The sequence below is a fragment of the Harpia harpyja genome, chromosome 6 (genome assembly GCF_026419915.1).
Source record: "Harpia harpyja isolate bHarHar1 chromosome 6, bHarHar1 primary haplotype, whole genome shotgun sequence".
NCBI classification, from domain to species: Eukaryota; Metazoa; Chordata; class Aves; order Accipitriformes; family Accipitridae; genus Harpia; species Harpia harpyja.
In genome coordinates this window covers 4,010,624-4,031,255 of record NC_068945.1, presented here as the reverse complement: position 1 = coordinate 4,031,255, position 20,632 = coordinate 4,010,624, and the positions used below count along the sequence as shown (strand labels likewise).

At 44.0% G+C, this 20,632-nt stretch overlaps 1 protein-coding gene and 1 long non-coding RNA gene across 6 annotated transcripts in view; both read right to left on the bottom strand.

Annotated features, from left to right (window-relative positions):
• ETV6 (ETS variant transcription factor 6) overlaps positions 1–20,632 on the bottom strand; it is a 142,059-nt gene that overhangs the window by 26,977 nt on the left and 94,450 nt on the right. For all 5 annotated transcript variants that reach the window (XM_052788934.1, XM_052788935.1, XM_052788937.1 and 2 more), the window contains 3 exons: positions 9,533–9,697; positions 5,597–5,731; positions 266–808 (listed from right to left, as the gene is read on the bottom strand). In XM_052788934.1, the coding sequence (XP_052644894.1) occupies positions 266–808; positions 5,597–5,731; positions 9,533–9,697 (843 nt within the window). The remainder of the gene's footprint in view (positions 1–265; positions 809–5,596; positions 5,732–9,532; positions 9,698–20,632) is intronic.
• LOC128142689 (uncharacterized) lies at positions 9,698–10,851 on the bottom strand. Its single transcript, XR_008235480.1, has 2 exons — positions 9,984–10,851; positions 9,698–9,950 (listed from the first exon to the last, which is right to left on the bottom strand). It is a non-coding gene; the product is annotated as an uncharacterized LOC128142689 (long non-coding RNA).

The following is a 20,632-nucleotide window of genomic DNA, read 5'->3' as shown; positions in this document are numbered from 1 at the left end:
CAGTAAGTGTCAGGTCACAGATGTTTCAATACCAATTACGCATTCTGTGGTCACGAGCAAGTCACTCTGCACCTTTGCTTACCTGCCATGAAACTGGTTTAATCATATTTAACTGTCTGAGCCACAGATGTGGTGAAACCTGCAGAATGCCAGTAAAGTCTTGAGGTCACAGACTAGCAAAAGGAAATGTGAAGCTATTAATACACAGCATGGTTAGTTATGAATGAAGTGTCAACTCTGGCGTACCCTAGAGAATGTCACTCACCTGCTATTCTTCCAATTGGCATTGCATGGTCCTCAGGAGGGGATACAGACACCATGATGTGGTTCATATAAGCTAACTCTTCTCGGTGGGACAGGTTGATTGGCTTTACCTCCCTGTGCAGCCCATCCTCAGACAACCTTGGTGGTTTGAAATCGGAGTGCCTGGGGTTCAGTATCAAAGGATGCATGATAGGGCTGGGCATCAGCTGGATGACCCTGGTGTTCTCCTGGCGAGGGCTGGAGGGCTTCTGGAGCACCTCAGAAGGAGGAGGGCAGTGGTTGTTTTCTATCGGGGACACTGAGAGAGGATAGGGCTCTTGGTGGTTGTTCTCTTGCTGATGCCTTGTCCCTGGCACCCTGTCAGCTGGGGAGAGGCGACGGATCGTGTTGTCCATAGGGGACTTCAGTGGCCGCTGATCAGGATCTGGTGATGGACGGTGGTTGTTGGTGATGGGTGATCTAGAACGATGCAACAGTTCAATGGTTGGGGGGTTGTGGTGGACTGTTTCTGTCGATGGTCTTGAAGGTCTCTGGACAAAACTATCTGTGGAGAAAAAAAAATAAATACAGATTGTCTATATTGTGATCAAGGTGTAGGATCTAACTGTCAAACTGCTAGCTGGGCTTACTGGGTACTGCTGTCAGTTTGGAAATATTTTATTTGTGTGACCTACAGATGCCCAGAAAAACACCTCATAAATGCAGATAGTTATCACCACGCAGAATGAAATCAGTACCATGAAAACAATCTCCCTCCACCACCATGTAATGGTAGTTCCTGGGGAAACATGTTAAGAGAAATCCCATTTTGAGAAGCTGACTGGAACACACATGAAGAAAGTAAGATCTGATTCAGCTGTACTAAATGTGTTTCTGTGCAAATGCTTTGAAATTTATCTCCTGCCATTCATGTCTCTACATGTGGTTCCTGTTATTGTACCATGATGAGCACTGTAAGGTAGAGGGCAGAGATAAAAAGGGAAAATATCGGGTAGTAAGTTTTAGATGGTAGAGGCTTGTGTCAAGGTAGAGAATATCTTAGTCTGAAATATGGACTGGGTTATCTAAAAAAACTCATTGGTAGGAAGCTCTTTGTGAAACACTAGCTAAATTTTATCCCTGCCTTGATTTTAAGAGCATGTAACATCTTCATAAGGATATTTTCACCTTGTTTTGTTTAGTCTGTGTTGTCTACTGATGGGTTGTCCCATATAAGCATTTATATTTCTTCAGCAGGAGGACTTCTAGCATCATTTTTGGATGAGCATACTTCCCCAGCTGTGATCCTTAACAGTAGGGGGGAGATAAATCACCACTCTAGGTCAGTGTCTTTACGTACTAACAATCCTCTCACAAAATGAAACGCTTGATGTAACCAGTGCAAACTTTCAGCTTAGCTAAGGCCATGAATTTTGACTTGGGAAATTACTGACAAAGAGGAAAATACCACCAGAGCACAGGGACTAACAGGTTTTTATCTGAAAAACAAAGATCAAATTTCAGTGCTGTTTGTTGAAAGCCTTGGATGATAAGAGAAGGAAACTGCTGGGTACACGTCAACAACTGAAACAAGTAGCTGCCTATTTGTGGCTGCCTGTTTGTTCACTCCATTTGCTCTGATCCTCTTTAACGATTCTCTTGCTCTCTTGTCAAGGCAGTGATACTTGCTGAAGACCCTGTTGAGGTGAAGACCCAGGGGCTCCCGCTGCCCTCGAACTCAGGCAGGCATCAGGAAAAGGATCAGCACTTACCCAGGGAAAAGGCCTGAACTGGAAAAGCTCTAGTCCTGAGAAAATGTAGTGCCAGGCAGTGACATAGCACCAACCCTTTTGACTACTCAATGGGCTAAAGTCTACAGGAAAACCTGAAATTTTAGGCAGAAACTACATGGCTCCACAACACTTATTTCACACACTTGTGGTCCCAGACAAGAAAAATGCATTCGTAGAGCTATTTAAGGTACTCACAATGAAACACCTGGAGGACATGAAACTCCAGAACTATATATTGTTCTTGTTTAAATCCAAACAGCTTTAAATACAATGTGGCCAGCTAATGTGGGATAGCCCAAATGATGTGAAGATCAAAGAAGAATTAATTTACAAGTGTACCTACCTCTGTGGCTGTCTTTTCTTAAAGTCTCATTTCTTTGCCACAATAGAAAGAAAACCAATCCCCCAGTTTTACTCAGCATCCTATCTTCTACAGACCATCCACCCCCATCAGTGTACATTCAAATACACTGTGCTCATTCTTGGCCTGTAAATACAGACCAGAATATTGTATTGTTTGTCCTACTTATTTAAATTGCCTTGGCTGAGGGGAGCAGCTCTCTTGAAAGCAGAAAGGAATGCCTTGCTGTGCTTTCCACCAAGCTCTCTGCGAATATTATTTGGCTCTGACAAGCTCCAAACAGAAGCAGACCTATCTGTCTGCTCCCAAACCATGGTGATCCTGAACCAGGACACAGTGAAGAGAAGGTAGGGACCAAGGAACTCTTTAAAAAGCAGCAAGAGGAAAAAACACATATGGATACACACTAGTGTTCACTTTCTTGCAAGATCTTTCTCTTTCAATACTTAAGAATCCCCTCATGGCCGAAGTTGCTGTTTACCATAAAACAATTCAAACTCAGCTCCAAGCAGTTTCACTGCCACGAATGAACCTGAACAGAATAAAGTTCTCATCACATTCATTCCTTGGCACATCTGATGACTGTAAGTTGAGCACATACGGTGTACCGTTTCCTGCAGGAACAGACAGATTCACTCATCAGCCTGGCTCTTCATTCTGAGTGACCAACACCCTTTTCTTGAAGGGAAAGCTTTGAAAGGGAATTCAGCTCCCAGGAAAATTGCTGACCTATGTGATCCATTTAGGGATGGGTGGGGCTGCACTCACTCTGGGAGTGAGCAATTGCTGGTGTGACAATCCCAAAGATTGGCACTCTTTGCTTACCCATAAAAGAAGTGCAGGGAATGACAGTGTAAGCTTCCTGTATGGCATCCCATCAAATGACTCAGTGCTGAGTCAGAAGGACCACTGGAGATGTAGGTAATTCACTCTCCCTTGCTCATCCCTCTAGAGGGACTGAGACTGATGGCCACAGGGCAGATTCCAAGCCAATGCCAATGCATCTTGGAGATATCCTGAACCGCTGTCAACTGATTTTGAACAGTCAAACCCACTTTGCTTAAGCTAGTAAAAAGCCACCGGATGTAAATGTTGGTCTCATCTGACTCTGGATTAACGAACTTAAAATGAAAGCACTTAGAAACAGGATCATAAGTATATAACCTATTAGGAAGTGGGCAAAAGAGTCAGTAGAAGAAAATGGAAAGCAATCACTGGAGTGAGAAGGGATTCTAAAAAAGATCCATCACCTATGAAGTTTAACCACTCAAAATTGTGCCAGAGTAACACTTGACCCCTTTGTTACAGCTTGTGAGTTAGGCAGGGTTAGGTTCTACTTCTCACTTTCATTCTCCTTTTTTTACTAAGCTGCATTCTGCTAAGGGAAAATGGTAAACTTAATTGTGCTAGTTTCTCCCAAGTGACAGGAAGAAGAAAGAAGGAATGTCAAAATACATAAATAAATAAATTCACCTGCCTATAAATTCTTGGCATAAAGATTTTCTGATTGCTCACTCTTGTGGCAGGCAAGCTGTAGTTTCTTTTACTTGTTTTGAAGTCCCTCTCACAGCAAAACAAGAACTAATTTTTATCATTATAAAGAAAAGTTTTAAGTAATAGCAGAGAGTTCTCTAAGCAAATACAGTGATACTATCAGCAGCCAGAGTATCGTGAGGAAGAAATCAAGAGTTGTTTCTTAATCATCCTGTGCTCTGACAGAAGTTGGACTAGACTGCAAAGGACTTACATTTTAAGTGACACCCATGAAAGGCCAACTCAACATCCCTGTGAAATCCTCTCTAGAGTGAAAGTTGCTCCGTATCTTTAATGTAGGGGTGTCTAAGAGGGCACCTAGTATTTCTGTTTGAAATTTAGAAAGGGAACACTTGTGGGTGAATGCCAAGCTTCAGGAAAAAACTGAGATTTTTATAATGGTCTCTTCAAAGTGCCTATCAATACACTAGGTAACTGTGTCTAGCACAACTCTGCCAATTCAACCTCAGCCTGACCTGCAGCACCCTCTTCTAACCTGAAATATTTACGCAACTGTGTGGAAACACTTTGGAGCGTCCTTATCCCATCTGCTGCTGTCCTGCTCTTGGCTTAGTCTTAAGAGTTTTGCTGGTGTCATTTGATTCTGGCTTGCTCAGGCTGGCCATGGGCAACTTGTACAGGTCTGACAGTACACCTGAATCTTCTCTTGCAATCCCACATTGAATCTTGAAATAATTTGTGCATCTTTTCTCCAGTTAGCAGAGACTAGGGCAATATCCTAACTCACTTCTGTTCTCTTCTCCTGTTTACTTTAAAAAGGAGTAACACTACTTTTTCCTAGATTTTTTTTTTTAAATGAAAAAGTGAATTTTGCCTGATGCTTTCATGGCAAGGACCTTTTAAAAGGCTTAGGCTTTATATTTTTCTGTTATTGGAGAAAACCACTAAGTACTTTAGTGTGTGTATTTTTAAAGAAAATAAACCCTCAATTTTCCATTGAAGGAAGCACACTTACATTTTGATCTGTACTAATAATGAGTAGAAGAAGCCCAAATCTGCAATTCCACAAACATATCTACTCTTTCTTTACCACCTCTGACAGGCATGGTATATGTGGACACTACTAGAAGGCTAACTAATAACCTAAGCAAGTAATTCTGAAAGTAAAAAAGAGAGAAAATCTGCAGAAAAAAACTCTCAACATGAATTGCTCAATCAGCTCAAAAGCTGAGCAACAAGATGGGCTTAGTGCTAGGAACTCTGGCATGATGCGATAACAGATTGTCAGTTGAAGTGACTTTGAGTTAACATGTTCCTCTCTGAGGCTGCCTTCTCCCTTGCTCTGCAAACAATTGCATCTAGTTGCATCACCAGGATACTAAAAGCCCACGAATCACCTTTGTCTACCTAATTGGGAGTGAGGAAAAATGCATCAATGGGGTCAATAAAACTTTCTGGTATTTTTTTAATCTGCAACTGGCATAGCTTTTAAGCAGGCTTTAGAAACAGCACAAAATAATAGAAGATAAATGGAGAATGGACAGTTGACTCCCTAGACCAGTTGATTGATCTAAAGCTGTGGAGACAAAGGGAGGAGAGTAGCTTTATTTAAGTAACTTTGGAGCAAGAAAATGACATAATTCCTTACAGCCTTACCCTACTCGCCTCTATAATGGCAGCTCCCATAAGAATAAGACAGAGTTACCTTCATCATGATTCTGGTGCAATATGACCTCTGGCTGAGCATGGATAGAGTTCCCAGGGTGGAAGAAAGGTGTGAAGAGCATACGAGCTTTCCTTTGCTTCAGGATATGCTGAAGAAGTTCATACAAAACATCACCTGAAAGACAAACAGCAGGAAAAAGGAAATGAAAACCCACATACTGCTTAGAAGACACATTTAGCCATCTGATGCATGAACTCATGGCTCCTGGGTGCTATTTTCTGACCCAAAAATGCTTGCAGTGAAATCCTACATTTCACTGTTTTCCAAGGTTCTTCCCTGAACGGAAAAAAAGAAAAAGAAAAACTGCATATCACGCCTCTGTGTGTGACTGTGGAAATATGGGAGAATGACAAGATGTGGCTTTTATTACCCCAATACAGAATTTTTTTCAGGCTACATGACTGCCCATCCAAGAGCTCCAAACTTTTACAAGCAGTAGTTAGTTCAGTGTCCCACCTTCTCTCATCACAGTCTCAGTGTTTTAGATAGACACCTTAGGACACAGAATTTTTAAATGTAGAGCCTATGATTTATGCAGTGAGTTGCTGGCAGCAAAGATGGTGCTCTTCTTTAACTACTGAACAACTTAGGCTTTATGGGGGGAGGAGACAGATGATGCCGTAAAGCCTCTGCATGCAACACTGGTGTCTCAAGGCCAGAGGCAGTGTCCTACTAAGACACTCCATTCTAGGGAATCCACAGGAGGAAGAACTCTCACTTTGAGAAGTTACTTTGGGAGAGACTCAAAGACTCAAAAAGAATTGAGAGATTTAACTATCCTGAACACCCTTGCTGTGGTGACAACTCCTGGAGACACTTGAGTGCTATAGGTACCTTAGGAGCTTCCGTATGTCACTCTTGGTGTCATGGGTTGGACTCCTGAAAAGCCCAAATGGGATCACAAAGCTAGTTTTTTCTAGCTACTAGAATCTGTATGGAGCTCACTGCAACAGGGAATATTAGACCACAGATATGATGCAGACCAAGGAACAAAATGCAGTGGACTTGGGTGCTCTGTATAGGTGAGTACAGTCTGTTAGTTACTATTGTATCACTCTTCCACAGAAATGTCTGCAGCGAATTGAACTGCACCAAGCTGACATGTTCTTGTGTGAATTGATCCAGATGCTTGTTTCTTTTTGGGGTGCAGGCAGGCTGTTCCTCACTCCCCCCACCATTCCCTCAGTGGAACTTATCACCACAATATCTAGGAGACCAATGGACTAACTGCTTATTTTGTGTCTTTTTATGTATTACATCTTGTACTGATGCCCTTCCTCCAACAACACCTACATGAAACACCTAGGTACTTACACATTTTATCTGATATAATGTTGCACATTTCAAAGTGAAAATGTACAACACAGGGTAGGAAGTCTTTTGACTTTTAATTCTGCTTGCTCTCTTCTGTTTGTCACTGCTCATATTACAGAGGAACAGGTTGCAGCAATAACATATTATCTGAAAAGGAACTTAGTAAAGTTTCACTTAGGACACCTTGGGTTTTCTGGGAGAGCTTTCTCAGGTGTGTGGGGTTTTTTTAGTAGTTGTTTCTATGAGATTATAAACTGTGCACCATTTGTCCCTTGCCTCTATAAACTGCCAATGCTCTATTAGTGGGCAAGTTTAGTGTCTTAGCATGAAACAGTTAAAGCCATCCTGCTTTCCATAGTTCAGCTTCCTTTATTTTTAGCATCTGGGCTGTTTTTACTGTCTCAGCAGTGACTTTAGGGCATTTTTAAAAGGTGATTGCAATACCTGAAAATCTAATTAAAAACAAAGCCTTGAGAATCCAGTTACCTTTTCCATGTTCAGTACATGAAAGGCTAAAAAGTGATTTTACCACATAATTTGCATCTTTGAATGCAATAGTGGCATAATCATAACTAGTGCTGTAACACTCCAAGCATAAGGTAGCAAATTTGTACCTCTCTTGACTTGGCCTGACAGACTAGTGAACATGTCCATAAAGCTGGCTGTCTTTTTTTCACCTAACAAAAGAGTTACGCTTCTGCACCACCCGGATGCAGTAATGCTACTAAGAAGATGAAAAGCGTATTTCACTCTCTCCCTCCTCCGCTGCCTCCCTTCCCTGGCCAGCTCTAAATAGGAGAATAGCTGTGGGGCTGTGAGCCCACTTTATTGCTAGGACCACTGGGGGGAGTGGATGTGGTTCTTCTGGTTTAACCATGAGGGGAAAGGATACAGCTTTTATGTAGCTACACTCTTGAAAAACTTAATGCCTCTATGGCAAACATTATTTCACAGTTCTTAAATTTCATGTATAGTTAATTTCTGGGAAATGTTTCTGGGTAATGTCCCTCTACCTACAGTCATCTAAATTTTTAGGGACTGACTCAGATATCCTCTAAAAGGTTTATTATCAGTGGGGAATACCTGGAGAGAAGGAGGAGAGAAAAAGCGAGGGAGGAGGCCTTTAGTTTGGTTATTGCATTCCAAATTTAGGCAAATAAGAGCTTAACCTTCTGCACAGAGTGAGGATTTGCAAGCCAGAGGCTCTTCTCTGGGAATGCTCTATTTCCAGCCTACAAACATTTTAATCCTACTCATTTCAAGTGCCCTCACAGCACACAAGGGGAAGAGCAGGGGCATAACCTGTAGACAGCAAGGCATTGGGATGATAAGGGGAGTTGCAGACAAGATACATAAAGGTGTCCCTTACAGTCCTTGCCCACATCCCCACTTTCAATACTCCTTTTGCCTTATGCAGGGCTAATTTTTTAATAAAATGATTCAAAGTGGTGTACCAGAATTTAAGAAAGACATTTCTAGGCATCAGTTTTCACTACTGTATTACACTGGCAATAGACATTGATGTTTGGCATCTCCTTCCATACAAAATTAGTTCTGGATTTGAAGCACATGCTTAAAAAACTTCCTATACACTAAACATAAGCCACAGTTTGTGAGGCAGATTCTGCAGGAGGATGGTTGTGGGGGTGCATTCAAGGGAGTTGCCAAGCAGTTTGATGCAGAATTAGCGCCACGGCTTGTTTATCAGCTGGATCCAAGCAGCACTAGCTGTAGTTCTGCACCTAGTGAGCCTTGCACTGGAAGCCTCCTCACAGCAATTCTGTCACCGCTTGGTCCAAACTCTTTGATCGCCTATGGTGGTTGAATTACAAGCCTTTCTATTTAACAGAAGTACCTTGTATGGTCACAAAAGAAAAGCTCACAACTCATATTTAGTTAAACATCCCTGACAAAGGAGGGCAGAGGCTTGCTCTGACTGTAAAACTGGAGCACAGACCGCAGGGGATATAAATACAGGCAGGCAACATACACATTTCTAAATCTTCTTTGTGAATAAATGAAGACATAATTTGAGCAATAGGCAGACTGATTCACACACCTGTCTGTGCTGTGCCTTGGGCTGGACTCCAGCATGTGAGAGAGTATGGTAAAGTAAAGCAAAGCCCACAGGGGCTGTTAAATAGACGAAAGGTCCCCCCAGGGAGGAGTTTTGCAGTCACTTTTAGCCACACATCAGCCAAGCCCACTGTGAGGCAAAATGCTAATAAGGGCTTCTTTAAGAGGCTGGAGCACTTGATTAACTTGCTGCTGTAGTTGGGTCTCTGAAAAGATAAGCCTTTACGGGGAAGAGCTGGAAGTCACAAAGTGCTGCCAGAGAAGCTTGCTTTCTGGAGTCCTGCAGGGAGTTTTAACTAGAAACAGGTTGGATGTTTGGGTCTGGATTCGCATTCAAATCTTCCCACAACTCAGGTGCATCAGGATTTCATTCCCTCCTTGTCCTTTTTGTCCTTGTCTCATACAAATGCCTCTGTGTTCCCTCTCCTCCCCTTGTCCACTCCACCCCAACAAATGTGACCGTTTTCTCCTCTGACCCTCTCCAGATTTCATTGCAGCTTCCTCTCTCTTTTCAATAATCCTCACCTGAATGAGGAGACCTGTATCGAAAGTCCTCTTTGGTCAGGAGCAGCAGAGCCTTGCCGTTCATCTCAAAAGTGTTGCTCTCAATCGGCCTCAAGGAAAACTCCTTCTCCGCCCACTTGAGCCACTGTGCCACATCATCCCTGCTCCAGTAAACCGGCTGCAAACCTGTGGCAGGAAGAGACCACGATTGTGTTACCAAATTGAGACAAGGCATGAGAATATAGGCAAACATCAGTGAATCCCCCTTTCTCCCCACACCATCATGTGCAAAGTCTCAAGGGAAGGTGTAGTAGAGGAATGTCATGTTGACGCAGAATTACTCTAAGCACTGGACTGTGAAATACTTCATTAGTTTAGGCACCTTGGTTTATCTGTGACATGTTGAGAAACAAGAACTGCCTCAGCATACTGAAAAAAGCTTCTAGGCCATTATTTCATTCCAGGTTTCCACTGGGAAATGGGATTTTCCTCCAGCTGCTCCTTCTGAGGTGCAGAGCAGGCATGAGGCAAAGTCCTTGGCCCCATCCATCTTCGGTGCGTATCCTTTCATAGAAGAGAGGTGTGGTCTCTCTTCATGCCCCTTGTAAAGTGATCACCGATCAAGAATAATGAAAAGTAGTCAGATGCAGAAGACCTATGGCCTTACTTCCCTCTAGGTGGCTGGGGTCTGTAAAGAAGGGCTGCTTAACACAGCCTCCATAGCAGCGTGTCTGTAAGTGGTTATCAGTGCAGATATGGTTGAGAAAGGTGTATTCAGACTGGCCTACCACTCCTGCAGATGCCGTTACACTAGCAGATGTTATTCCCACGCTGGAGAGGAAAATAAGCACTGAGGCTGTGGCACCTTTAGCACTGCTTTAGCTTGTGTTTTCTGTATAGCGATAGAACATTACCAATGTAACTCTGTCCACATAAGGGTGTATGCCATTTTACAGTAAAATAGCAGGTATGTTTGGTTTGGGCACAGATTTTCCAGGCCTCCAAGGAGAATCTGGCAATCCCTTTCTCCCAGCCAGCTCGTACAGCATATACAGCCTAGACTACTGTGTTTACTCACAGGGGCCCAATCAAGTTACCATGAAAGTCAAAGACCTTTTGCCTGCTACCTTTATTGGGCCCAGGCAGAGAGGCTTGGGAGGTGTGACAATTTAGTATCTGTTTTACAGACAAATTTAAAACAGCTTCCTTCCCCTGGAGAAAAGGCGGCATGGTGAAGAGCTGTTTATACGCAGGTAGAGAGATTATCTCCAATCCACTGGGAGATAAAAGCTTTCTTTCCTTTTCCCCCTTGTGAGGTGACTCATTCTTTGACTTGCTACAATGTGTTGCGTAGAAATGAAAGCTTCACACTGTGCATAGGAACATAAAATTTGCTGTATCTGATCAGATCTCTGGTACACAGCCTCTGGCAGGGGCTAATACCTTATGCTTCAGAGGAAGACGAACCTCCCTTCCTCATATTGCACCTGGCTGATTGTATGCTACGCATGGGAAGAAATTTCCTTCCTGGCACACCATTCTCCAAGGTCTGATTACCCTCCTTCTACCAAGCACTAAAGAAACCTGGGAGAGTTGTACCACTCTGTTTTTTTTCGGTTTTTACTTCTTTAACAGATAGGCAACCCTTTTTTCTGTTTTAGCAAGAGGTCACATGCAGTGAACTGCATTCTGCTGCTATGCCAGATTCCCAGACAGTGGCTTTGGAAAGTCCCAGAGCCACAGCTGCATACAGAACTGAATCTCAGGCGGAAAAGGAATTGAGATCGAGCCTGAGAAAGGGTCAGAGCTGACCTAAGGAAGGGACGTCTGTGTGGCAGCAGCAAGAATTTCCATTGGCTTTCAACTGCCCCTGTAGCACAGTATTATGTGCCACACAGAAACAAGAAGTAGCATTTATTTATTTATGAAGGACTTAAATTCTCTTCCCCCTATTGAATTAGGGTCTGATTACTGGGGTCAGAGTTTTCTGTAGGACCTTTCTTTTTGAAGGGACTGGGGTGAGGTGTAGATCTGCTCAGAGACATGGTGACTGCCATCTAAAATGCCAGAGTGAGGTTCGTCTTTTGCTGAATATGGGGCTATTCCTGCAGAAAACACTCCAGACCCCAGGCCACTGCTGGGCAGCATGCACATTGACTGCAGCTAAAAGAGAAAGAAGTCAGATGTGATGCAGCCAGACCACAACATATGAAACGGTTTAAAAGACCATCTGAGGAGTGCTTGAAATGCTCATGTGTGGTTTCTTTTGCCTCCCCTTTTGCCATGCCATACAAGTAATAAATTGCCCAAAGGAGCACTGTCATGTGGAAATCTAACTGGACTCCTAATATGCACTTCACAAGATGAGGCATGAAACAAAACAAAACATCACTGGGAAAATCAGACTGACATGGACAGAGCTATATGATAACTTCACATGAGGTGCACGCTCCCTTAGAGATAACCGTGTAATAAATAAATCACTCCCTGTACAAACATAGATCAATGTTTCCCATGTGCTGGTGGCAGTGTATTTTTGCCTTCCGTTCAACTAATACAGAAGTACCATATCTAAAGAGAGGTTTAGATTGATCCGCGCTAGACCCAGAACAGCCAAATAAGCTGCACAGACTGGGACAAGCCACATGTGCTGTGCTGGCAACTCTGAAACGGACCCAACACTTCACACTGCAGATCAGTTCTCTGCTGGGTTTCAGCAGCATCTCCGAAGCTTGTGAGAAAGCCCCAGAGTAGTATGACCTAGGACCACTTGGCTTCTAGTTACTGAGAATCAGCAAGCAGCCTTTCTAATTCAGTTTGGCTATCACTAAAATAAGCAGGTGGACATGCCACATCTCTCCACCCACGGGGTGATACCATAATTAAATACTCACATTGTGTTTGGAAGATACAAAGTGCCATAAAATAAGTTAACTACTTTTGCCTAGATGGATTGCCTCTTCTCTCATTTCCCTCCTTTCCTGTCCTGCTGCTTTCCTGGGAAGTTAGTTTCTCCAAAAAAACCCTCTTTAGTTGCCTGCCTCCACTGCATGCCCATTTGCTTTGTGAGGCTGAACCAGTTCAGTCGCAGGAGGCTTTTCTGGGGGTGCAGACCAGTGTTTCTGAAAGTGGTTCAGAAACTGTCGTTCAAAAAATAATTCTTTCATGTGCAGTACAGCATTTACGGAACTTGTATCCCACCTTCTTTGCCCTTTCTTAAAAAGAAGCAGTTGGTTTTGTGAAAACAAGGGCATGAGAGGGTTGGCTTTGCAGCTGAAGGGATTTTACAGCACACCATACATAGCTATCAGTAGGTCCTGAAAATGCTTTCCTATACTCTCCATGAAAGAAAAACTAATCCTGCTTATACAATTTTTCTTTTTTTGATGCTGTTTCTTTTTTTCCCCTCTCCATCTTCTCTTTTATTGTCATGCCCACGGTGGAGGAAAATGGGCTCTTTTTATCTCTCCGGTTTTATTCTCTGTGAAAGCTAACAGCGTTGTCTTCAACTAACAAAGATATTTACCAAGCAGAATAAAGTGAGGAAAATGAGTGCTATGTTACAAAATGAGGACAGAGTTTTGCCTGCTGAACTGACTGTTGAAATCAGTGGGAAGGCTTTGCTGCTTTCAGTAGGTGTGGATCAAACACAGGGGATGCTGCCTTTCTCCCAGTCTGCCCTCTCAGTGGTCAGAGTGGCCACGGACTTCAGAGGGTGAATTCTGACCCAGGAGTTGGACCTGGCTCTGCTCTCATCTCTGCCATTGCTCTGCTGGCTGAAATCTGGCAAGCATTCCCAACCTTGGTCTCCCTATCTGCATAGTGTAAAAATAAACAACAACAAAAATTTCTTGAACTCAATAGCTGAAAGCAAAGACAAAGCCATGTAAACTGCACCAGAGTCTGGCTCTGCAAGATCCAGCGTATTCTCTAGTCTGCCTTCTGTCAGCTTCCAAGCACCACCTCCAGCAGAGTAAAATACAATAATTTATAGACACATTTATAAACCGACAGTTTCATATGCATTAAACAGGGAGCAAAATTCGTGCTCACCTTTCTAATGCCACAGGCTGGTGCACTGGTGTCTTAATAGATTATCTCCTTCTGTTGCTTATTCCTCACCTGAAGTCCTGCTTCTAACACCTGTTACACTAGCTACCTTATAAATGGTGAGAGTGTTCAGTTCTCATGCTCTAGGGCACATGCTGATAACCATCTGGACTGCGAAGAAATCCACTCTCTGTTCCTTTCCATTCTTGCGCAGCAAAACCAAGTACAATGAAGAGGGGCCGATGGGGTAATTTACATCTCTTCTTCAAGTAAAATTGTTTATGTATGTTCAGGCACTTACTTACACACATACACACATGTGCACACACACAGACGCAGCAGAATGTACTGGTCTGTTGAAGAGGAGTTTAAGCTGATGGTCTCTAAAAAGTTCACTCTTTTTGACAGTCAGCCCATCAGGAAACTTAAGCATGGTCATGCTTTGAGGTTAGAAAAACAGAGTGCTCTGCTCACCTAGTATAACCTCCTGCACATAAAACTACACAGCCAGCAATATTTACATCTGACCACAAACTTCTGGTGGGGTTACAACTTTGTTTTTTGAAGAGATGTATCCAACCTTGAATCTTGCAAAGCACCTGTATTCAACATCTCCTTCTTTGCTTTGGAAGACAGGGTATGTGTTTTACAGTATGAGTTGCTATGTACAGTGTATGTAACAGATATATCTAAAATGTGAAGTATAATGTACCGTAGGCTGTTTTCACCTTGACTCATTTTGGAACAACCTGAAGACACAAATCCAATGCAAAGTGTGATGTACAGTGCCACCGAGAGCTGCTGTTCCGTTTTGGTTTCGATATGAGGACGCAGCCACACGACAGCATGCACGACGGAAACAGCATTCACAGTAAGTTTCGTCTAACTTTTTGTTCCACTTTGGCCAGGCACTCCATCCTTACGCCTGGCTGCCTAGCAGTCAGGATGATGAGGCGAGAAGGGGGTAAAGACAGACCTCTCATTTATGCCTGCTTTCTGCAGGGCAGACAGAATTGTTCTCACTCCCACGCTGAAAACTACTTAGCGCAGTTGGGCAAACAGCAAAGGGCCCAGCGCACGCAAATCAGCAGCTAGTTTCCAAACGCCCAGGGACAGATGCATCATCACTGGCAGCATCAGGCAGGCCAGCTCTGACTATAGGACAGTACTTGAGCCTTTAGTGGGAAAACAATGCTGGAGAAGTTCAGAAGACTTGAGTGTCTGCTACCAACTAGCTCTTTAGGAACTGAAGCTCCCTTTTTTGTTACTAATTAACAAAATTCTTCCATGTTACCCATAAAGCATAATATGTGGTTCTGAATATGATGGTGTATGTCAAGCAGGAGGGGGGCATGAGGTTGTGTTTTTCTCTTCATTTCTGTATAAAGGCAACACGGTCTGGAGGAAAAACATAGGATTAGATTCAAATCATTCTCCCAGGCTCTGCCAGAGCAACTTTTTAAAAGTCCCCTCCTTCTGTCTCACTTCTTTGTTTGGAAAGCCAGACTACCAAAATGCAAAGAGGTGTCATGGCGCTTGGCCAGTTAACATCCGAAATGCTTCGAAAGTACAAAATGCTGCACAGCTGCTTCAAATGACTATGGTTCAATACTCCCGCGGTGCTGTCTCTGCTGCTCTCTGGTTCCCTGTTCAGAGGCATTGATTGTTGCTGCAGACCAGGGGCCCTGTTCTGGTATCATGCTTGAACCTGACAGCACAAACCACGACATGCTGCTCCCCGAGAAGGGCTGCAGCGCTGAGCTCAACAGCAGTGTGCCGATCACGCTGAAGGGGTTTCAAATTAAAGCCCAAGCTGGGCGCTGAGGTGGTCCTGAGGCAGGAATTTTACGCTATCTCTGCTGGAGCTGCTGCACCAATCTCTTACCACAAATGCCTTCCCCATAGCTACCAGCGCTGGCAGGCTCCCACCCACAGGGCGCTCAGCAGCTCTTCAGGACTACCTCTGCTTCGGAAGGTAAAGGCAGGAAGATTAAGGACCTTGCTTTCTCAGGAAGCCTTTCTATCGGGAGGGGAATGGGTGACAGAGAGCTGTGGCGTACTTAGCTAACCCCATGCAGATGGACAGCCTAAATAAGTGCCTTCTGGGACTGCTCTTGGGTTGGCACACGTGTGGAAGATGCAGCCCTACCACAGGATAAACCCTGTATCGCTAGCGGTCCGTGCACTTGCTGTTACAAGTAGGGGACAGAGGTCTGGTGTGTGGTGATGTGCGCAACCACTTGGTCTTTCCAGCAGGTGCCACTTGAGCCAGGTAGTGGAGAAGCAGTGGCCGTTCATTGCCGCTGGCCTGCAGGGATTGCCTCATCCTATAGTAGAGAGCTGGCTCTGCAGTTTCAAGGCCCAGACATAAGCAAAGGTAGAAAAGGAGGAAAAGGTTAATCCTGGCTAATCCTCAGAGACAATTATTTGGGAGGTAAGTACAAAATGGTACAAGAGAAATGGATGGCAGCAGAGGAAAATGGACCTTTACAGGTCTTGTTAAGGAAAAAAACCATTGGCTAGGGAACAGAGGAGTCATGTGATGGGCAGGAAGAGAGACCCCAGTGAGGCTTGCGTGTCCTTTAAAAAGGTCTGAAACTACCAGTAATCAAAATGACAAGGCTTTGGGAAGCTTCCTACATTGCTGGGAACAGAGGGCAAAACAGCTTTTTCAGTAGTAATCTGAAATAAAAGGCACAGGCTCATGTCTCCCGCTGTCCTGTTGAACAGGGTATTAGAGGCAGAGCACAAGTGCGGGTAATGCTCCGTGCACCGTGTCTGCTTTGGGGCCTCTGTGCGTGCAGACATCTATAGAAACAAACCCAGTGAAGCACTGGGCCGGGTTTCTGCCACACTGACTTTGCTAGCGTGGTGCCCTGCGACCCAGCCCTTCTCACTGGCTGTACAGAGACCCTGGGAAGTTGACACACCTGAATCCCTTAGGGCTTCAGGGTCATAAAATAAATAAAATTGGTTTTCTAATGCAGCCTTTGGAAAGCCCATAAGAAACATATTGATTGGAAAATGCTTGATTAGAATGATCAAGCTCTAAGCTCCCATACAGGGAAATAAATCTTTTCAATTCCCCACACCCAGTGCCAAGCTCAGCTTCCTGGAAGCAACTATGGCCCTTTCTGGAACTGAGGTGAAAATCCCATGTTCCATCACCTCCCCTGACCTGCTGACATTACACATGGTTTGCATTTGCTGATCAAATGCACAAGCAGGACTCTAAATTAGCTTGCTGGGCTGAGACAGCTCACTGATTAATGATGGCAGATGAAGTCACCAGTACAAAAACCCCACAAAATCTGAAGTCTGTGTAAGTGGGAAAGGAGGGAGGAAAGCCCACACTCTACAGAATTCAACATGAAGAACATATTCTTTCTCACTCTATAGCTGAACCCTTTTCTTTGCAGATACAGGTTAGTAAATGAAGTAACTCTCTAACACAAAATTACTCAGCTATGTCTAAGACCCCCTGCCCCAGCAACAGTCAGAAAAGTCCCTGAACACTGCAGACCAATTCCTGAAGTCCTTAGAGTTGTACCTGATGTCAGAATAAAGCCTCAAGTGCAACCCCAGTCATTTAATGTGGCCAGTTGTGCTGCATTTCTTGTAACTGAAATCAGTATTTGACCCATAGCAGCCACCTCTCTCCTTTCTGTTTCCACCTGCATTATCTGGAGTCAGCTTGCAGAAAAAGTGGACCTTAGGATGTAGCCCTCTTTCCTCTGTGATCTGCCACATTTTCAGATCAGTCACAGAAAATGTTATAATGCCGGAGCAGTCTACCTGCTGCTGACAGGCAGTTTGTGGCCTGAAAAGAGAATTCACCCAGGACGGGGCAAACCAGTCTAGATAAATGGTGCTGGTATGTGTGCTGAAGTGGCCAGGGTTTGAAGTTCTTAAAGGGAAAAGCTACCAGCCAAAGAAGCGAGCAACCGCAGAGGTGATGAAAAGACCAGCCTGTATTCTAGGCACTCATCCCATGAGCCATATCCAAGAGCTTTCAAGAACTGTGCAGAACTGCTCCAGCTTCCTTTCGTGTTGTTTGCAAAACCTTCCTAGAAGCCTGACAAGAGCTATCCTTCCAGGGCAGGGTGAACACTGTTTTTTTGCATCTGGGCACCACATTCAGAGAAGGCCAGAGCGTAACAGTGAGTCAGTGAGCCACGGACAGCACAATGCCGTTCAGCTGACTACAGCCGTTCAGCTGCTACCGCGGTTGCTGCACTCAGGAAAGAACTTGCCTGGGTCCCTGACGACCTCTCTCTTTGCTCATGTTGTGCCCATAGGCAGAGAAGGCAGGTGACCATTGGATTCCTACCAGAGCGGCTTGTGCAACACAAGCAGCTGGCAGGGGGATGGGGAAATGTTGGTTTGGATCTGCTCCCAGTTATAGTCTTAATCCACTCATGACTCCTTCTCAACCAATTTTTGGCCGTTTTCCATGGAGCAGACATTGCTTTCCTACTGCTCCCTTCCAAAAGGAGCTGAAAGAAATGTCTTCTGTTGCTTTTTTCCTTGTATGTGCAAAAACTATATCCTAAACAAAACTAGCTGAGCCCTGACAATAGCACGAGTTAGCTAACTCAGAAGACCATGCTGCCAGAAGCAAGCAGGTTTGCAAGTAGAAGTCAAGGAGATTATAAAAACTTTTAATTTTCTTCTCAGCAACTCTTTATTGTTTCAAACCAATTTATCTCAATCCAGGTCAAAATTCAGGTCTAACAAACATTCTTTACAGTTCTCCTGCATTGGATACGGCCACTGCTGATACTACCATTAGTAATACATGCACATTTACACTATGCAGTGCCTTTCAACTGCAGACAGATTAGATTGTTATATCTGTTTTACAGATGTGAGGCACAGTCATTGGACACCTGCCCATAGAACAAATCTGATAGGACGGATCAAATCCAGGAACTATATTCTGCTCCTCTTTACAACTGGACAAATGCAGAGCATCTTTACGTCCTTAACACTGACTTTTCCTTCCCACTTCTTCTGTCACTTACATGGTGCATCCTGGCAACAGTAATTTTAAGGTAATGTATTAGAATGAACTGTCAATATGCGTTGTTTCTTTCTTTTAACACAATATGGCCTTGATCCCTGGCTGGGGTGTTGAAGATTTGTAAGTAATTAGAATTAAATTGATCTTGGTAGTCTTGACCTACATATGGTTTTACTTAAGTCTTTTGCCTGCTGCCTAATTGCTGTACAGTGGAGAGGGGTGCTGACATTATTACCATGCTTACAGTATATGGCAGTAATGCTGGTGATGGAACTGAAAGCTCAGGTTTTAGGTACCTGATCTTCCAGAGAGATGTGAAAAACGGAAGAAATAGTTGCTAGCTGCAACGAATACAGCTGCTAAAATTAAGATGGTTCCTTTCAGCAATTTATCACTTTAACCCATCATCCGCTAGGTCACCTCGATCTTCCAGTGGCTGCAAACTTAGAGGTGATGCTACTGTTTCGGGAGAGAGAGGTCAGGAAGCCTTTTTTGTACAGCTGAATAAAGTGGAAAGTTTTGAAATTTCAGTTTCACATGCCAACAAAACACTACCACCAACATAGCAAGACATTGTAATCCTCCTGTATTAAGAAACTGCTTTCTTCTCACAAGGAGATTTTGTACTCAGAGGCTCACATCCTGAAGAAGTTGGGTCCCTTTCCCCTGAGGAATTTTGGCTGGGACTTTATTTCCTAACTCAACTGTGATTGTGAGAGCTGGGGAGGGGGGAGCGTGTACACAAAGAGCATGTTTTCCAAGCTGTTTCCAGGGAACGCGAGGCCAGCTCCACTACAGAACAGTCTACGCCGTGACAGCAAGATGTCATCTGTTGGCTTCCTCAGCACTGGGGCTCGAAGCCTTGCGAGCTGCAGCTGCACTTGTGCTGCTACTGTAAAAGATTTTGGCAGCACAGCCAGACCCATGGCTTACTTTGCCTGTAACCATTAAGCAAATCAATGTAGAGAAAATTTTACCACCAGCATGTGGTAAAAGCATGTCATACTTCTACTGTAACTGATTTCACTTTTGGACCTCTGTCTCTTGCTTATGCAGTCATTCTCCTTCAGATTCCTAATCCAGGAGGGCTACAAAAGCCTGCTTCAATCCACCAGTATATGAGTTCTTCTGTGCTTTATGCAAAGATCTGCCTTCAGGTGACATTAAATATTAAATAACTGGGGGAAATGGTGCAAATTACAGCTCTGGAGACTGCACGCTATAGTCAGTTCTGAACCACATCTTGGGCTTTGGAGGTAAAAGCCCGCTCTTAGCATGCTGCAGACATTTCCCGCTTCCAAGATGCCGCAAACCAGAGTTCTGACATGGTTAAAAACTCCAGATTAAGCTCCATTTCTTGATGGTTCCTTAATGAACCAAATCCCTGCAGGTCTTACAAACTGTCAGTCATTTCTCCAAGAAGACACTGCTGTCCTAGAGAAAGGTCAAGTGCTTAAAACAACAGCTCTAGATGCCGGGGGTCCTTTTCCACATCCAGGGGCACAAGGAGGCCGCAGAGATGGACTCCAAACTGCACTACAACACATCACCCATACAGAAGAAGTAACTGCATTGCATTTGCATGGAGCCCTTTATCTCTACACTTCCAGTGCAACTTGTGCAGAGAAAGGCTTCTTGTACTAAGGTACTTGTGCTTGAAATACATTGATAATGAGAACAAATTAAGTGTGTGCTCTTTGATTATCAGATGATAAATTATCATGATTATCTTTGCTGCAGCTTGAGAATTGCTTCCTCTCCAGGATTTAACTCCTGCTTGCTCTGGAGCTAGTCAGCACACCCACTAACTTCTCATATTAGGCCCCCAAAAAACCGGCTTCCACTTACTATTTCTGTGTGAGTCTTACAAAGTTGAGGCATTACTTCTATTTGGGGCCACTTGAAAATATTGCCCAAGGAATCAGAAATCAACTTTATTAATTGGGACAGCAGGCAAGATCCTGTCTGGGAGCTTGTCAGACTGGAGCTAGGATGCTGTGCTGTGTCGCTCAAAGACATGTGCATCCTGCAGTCAGAGGCACGGCTGC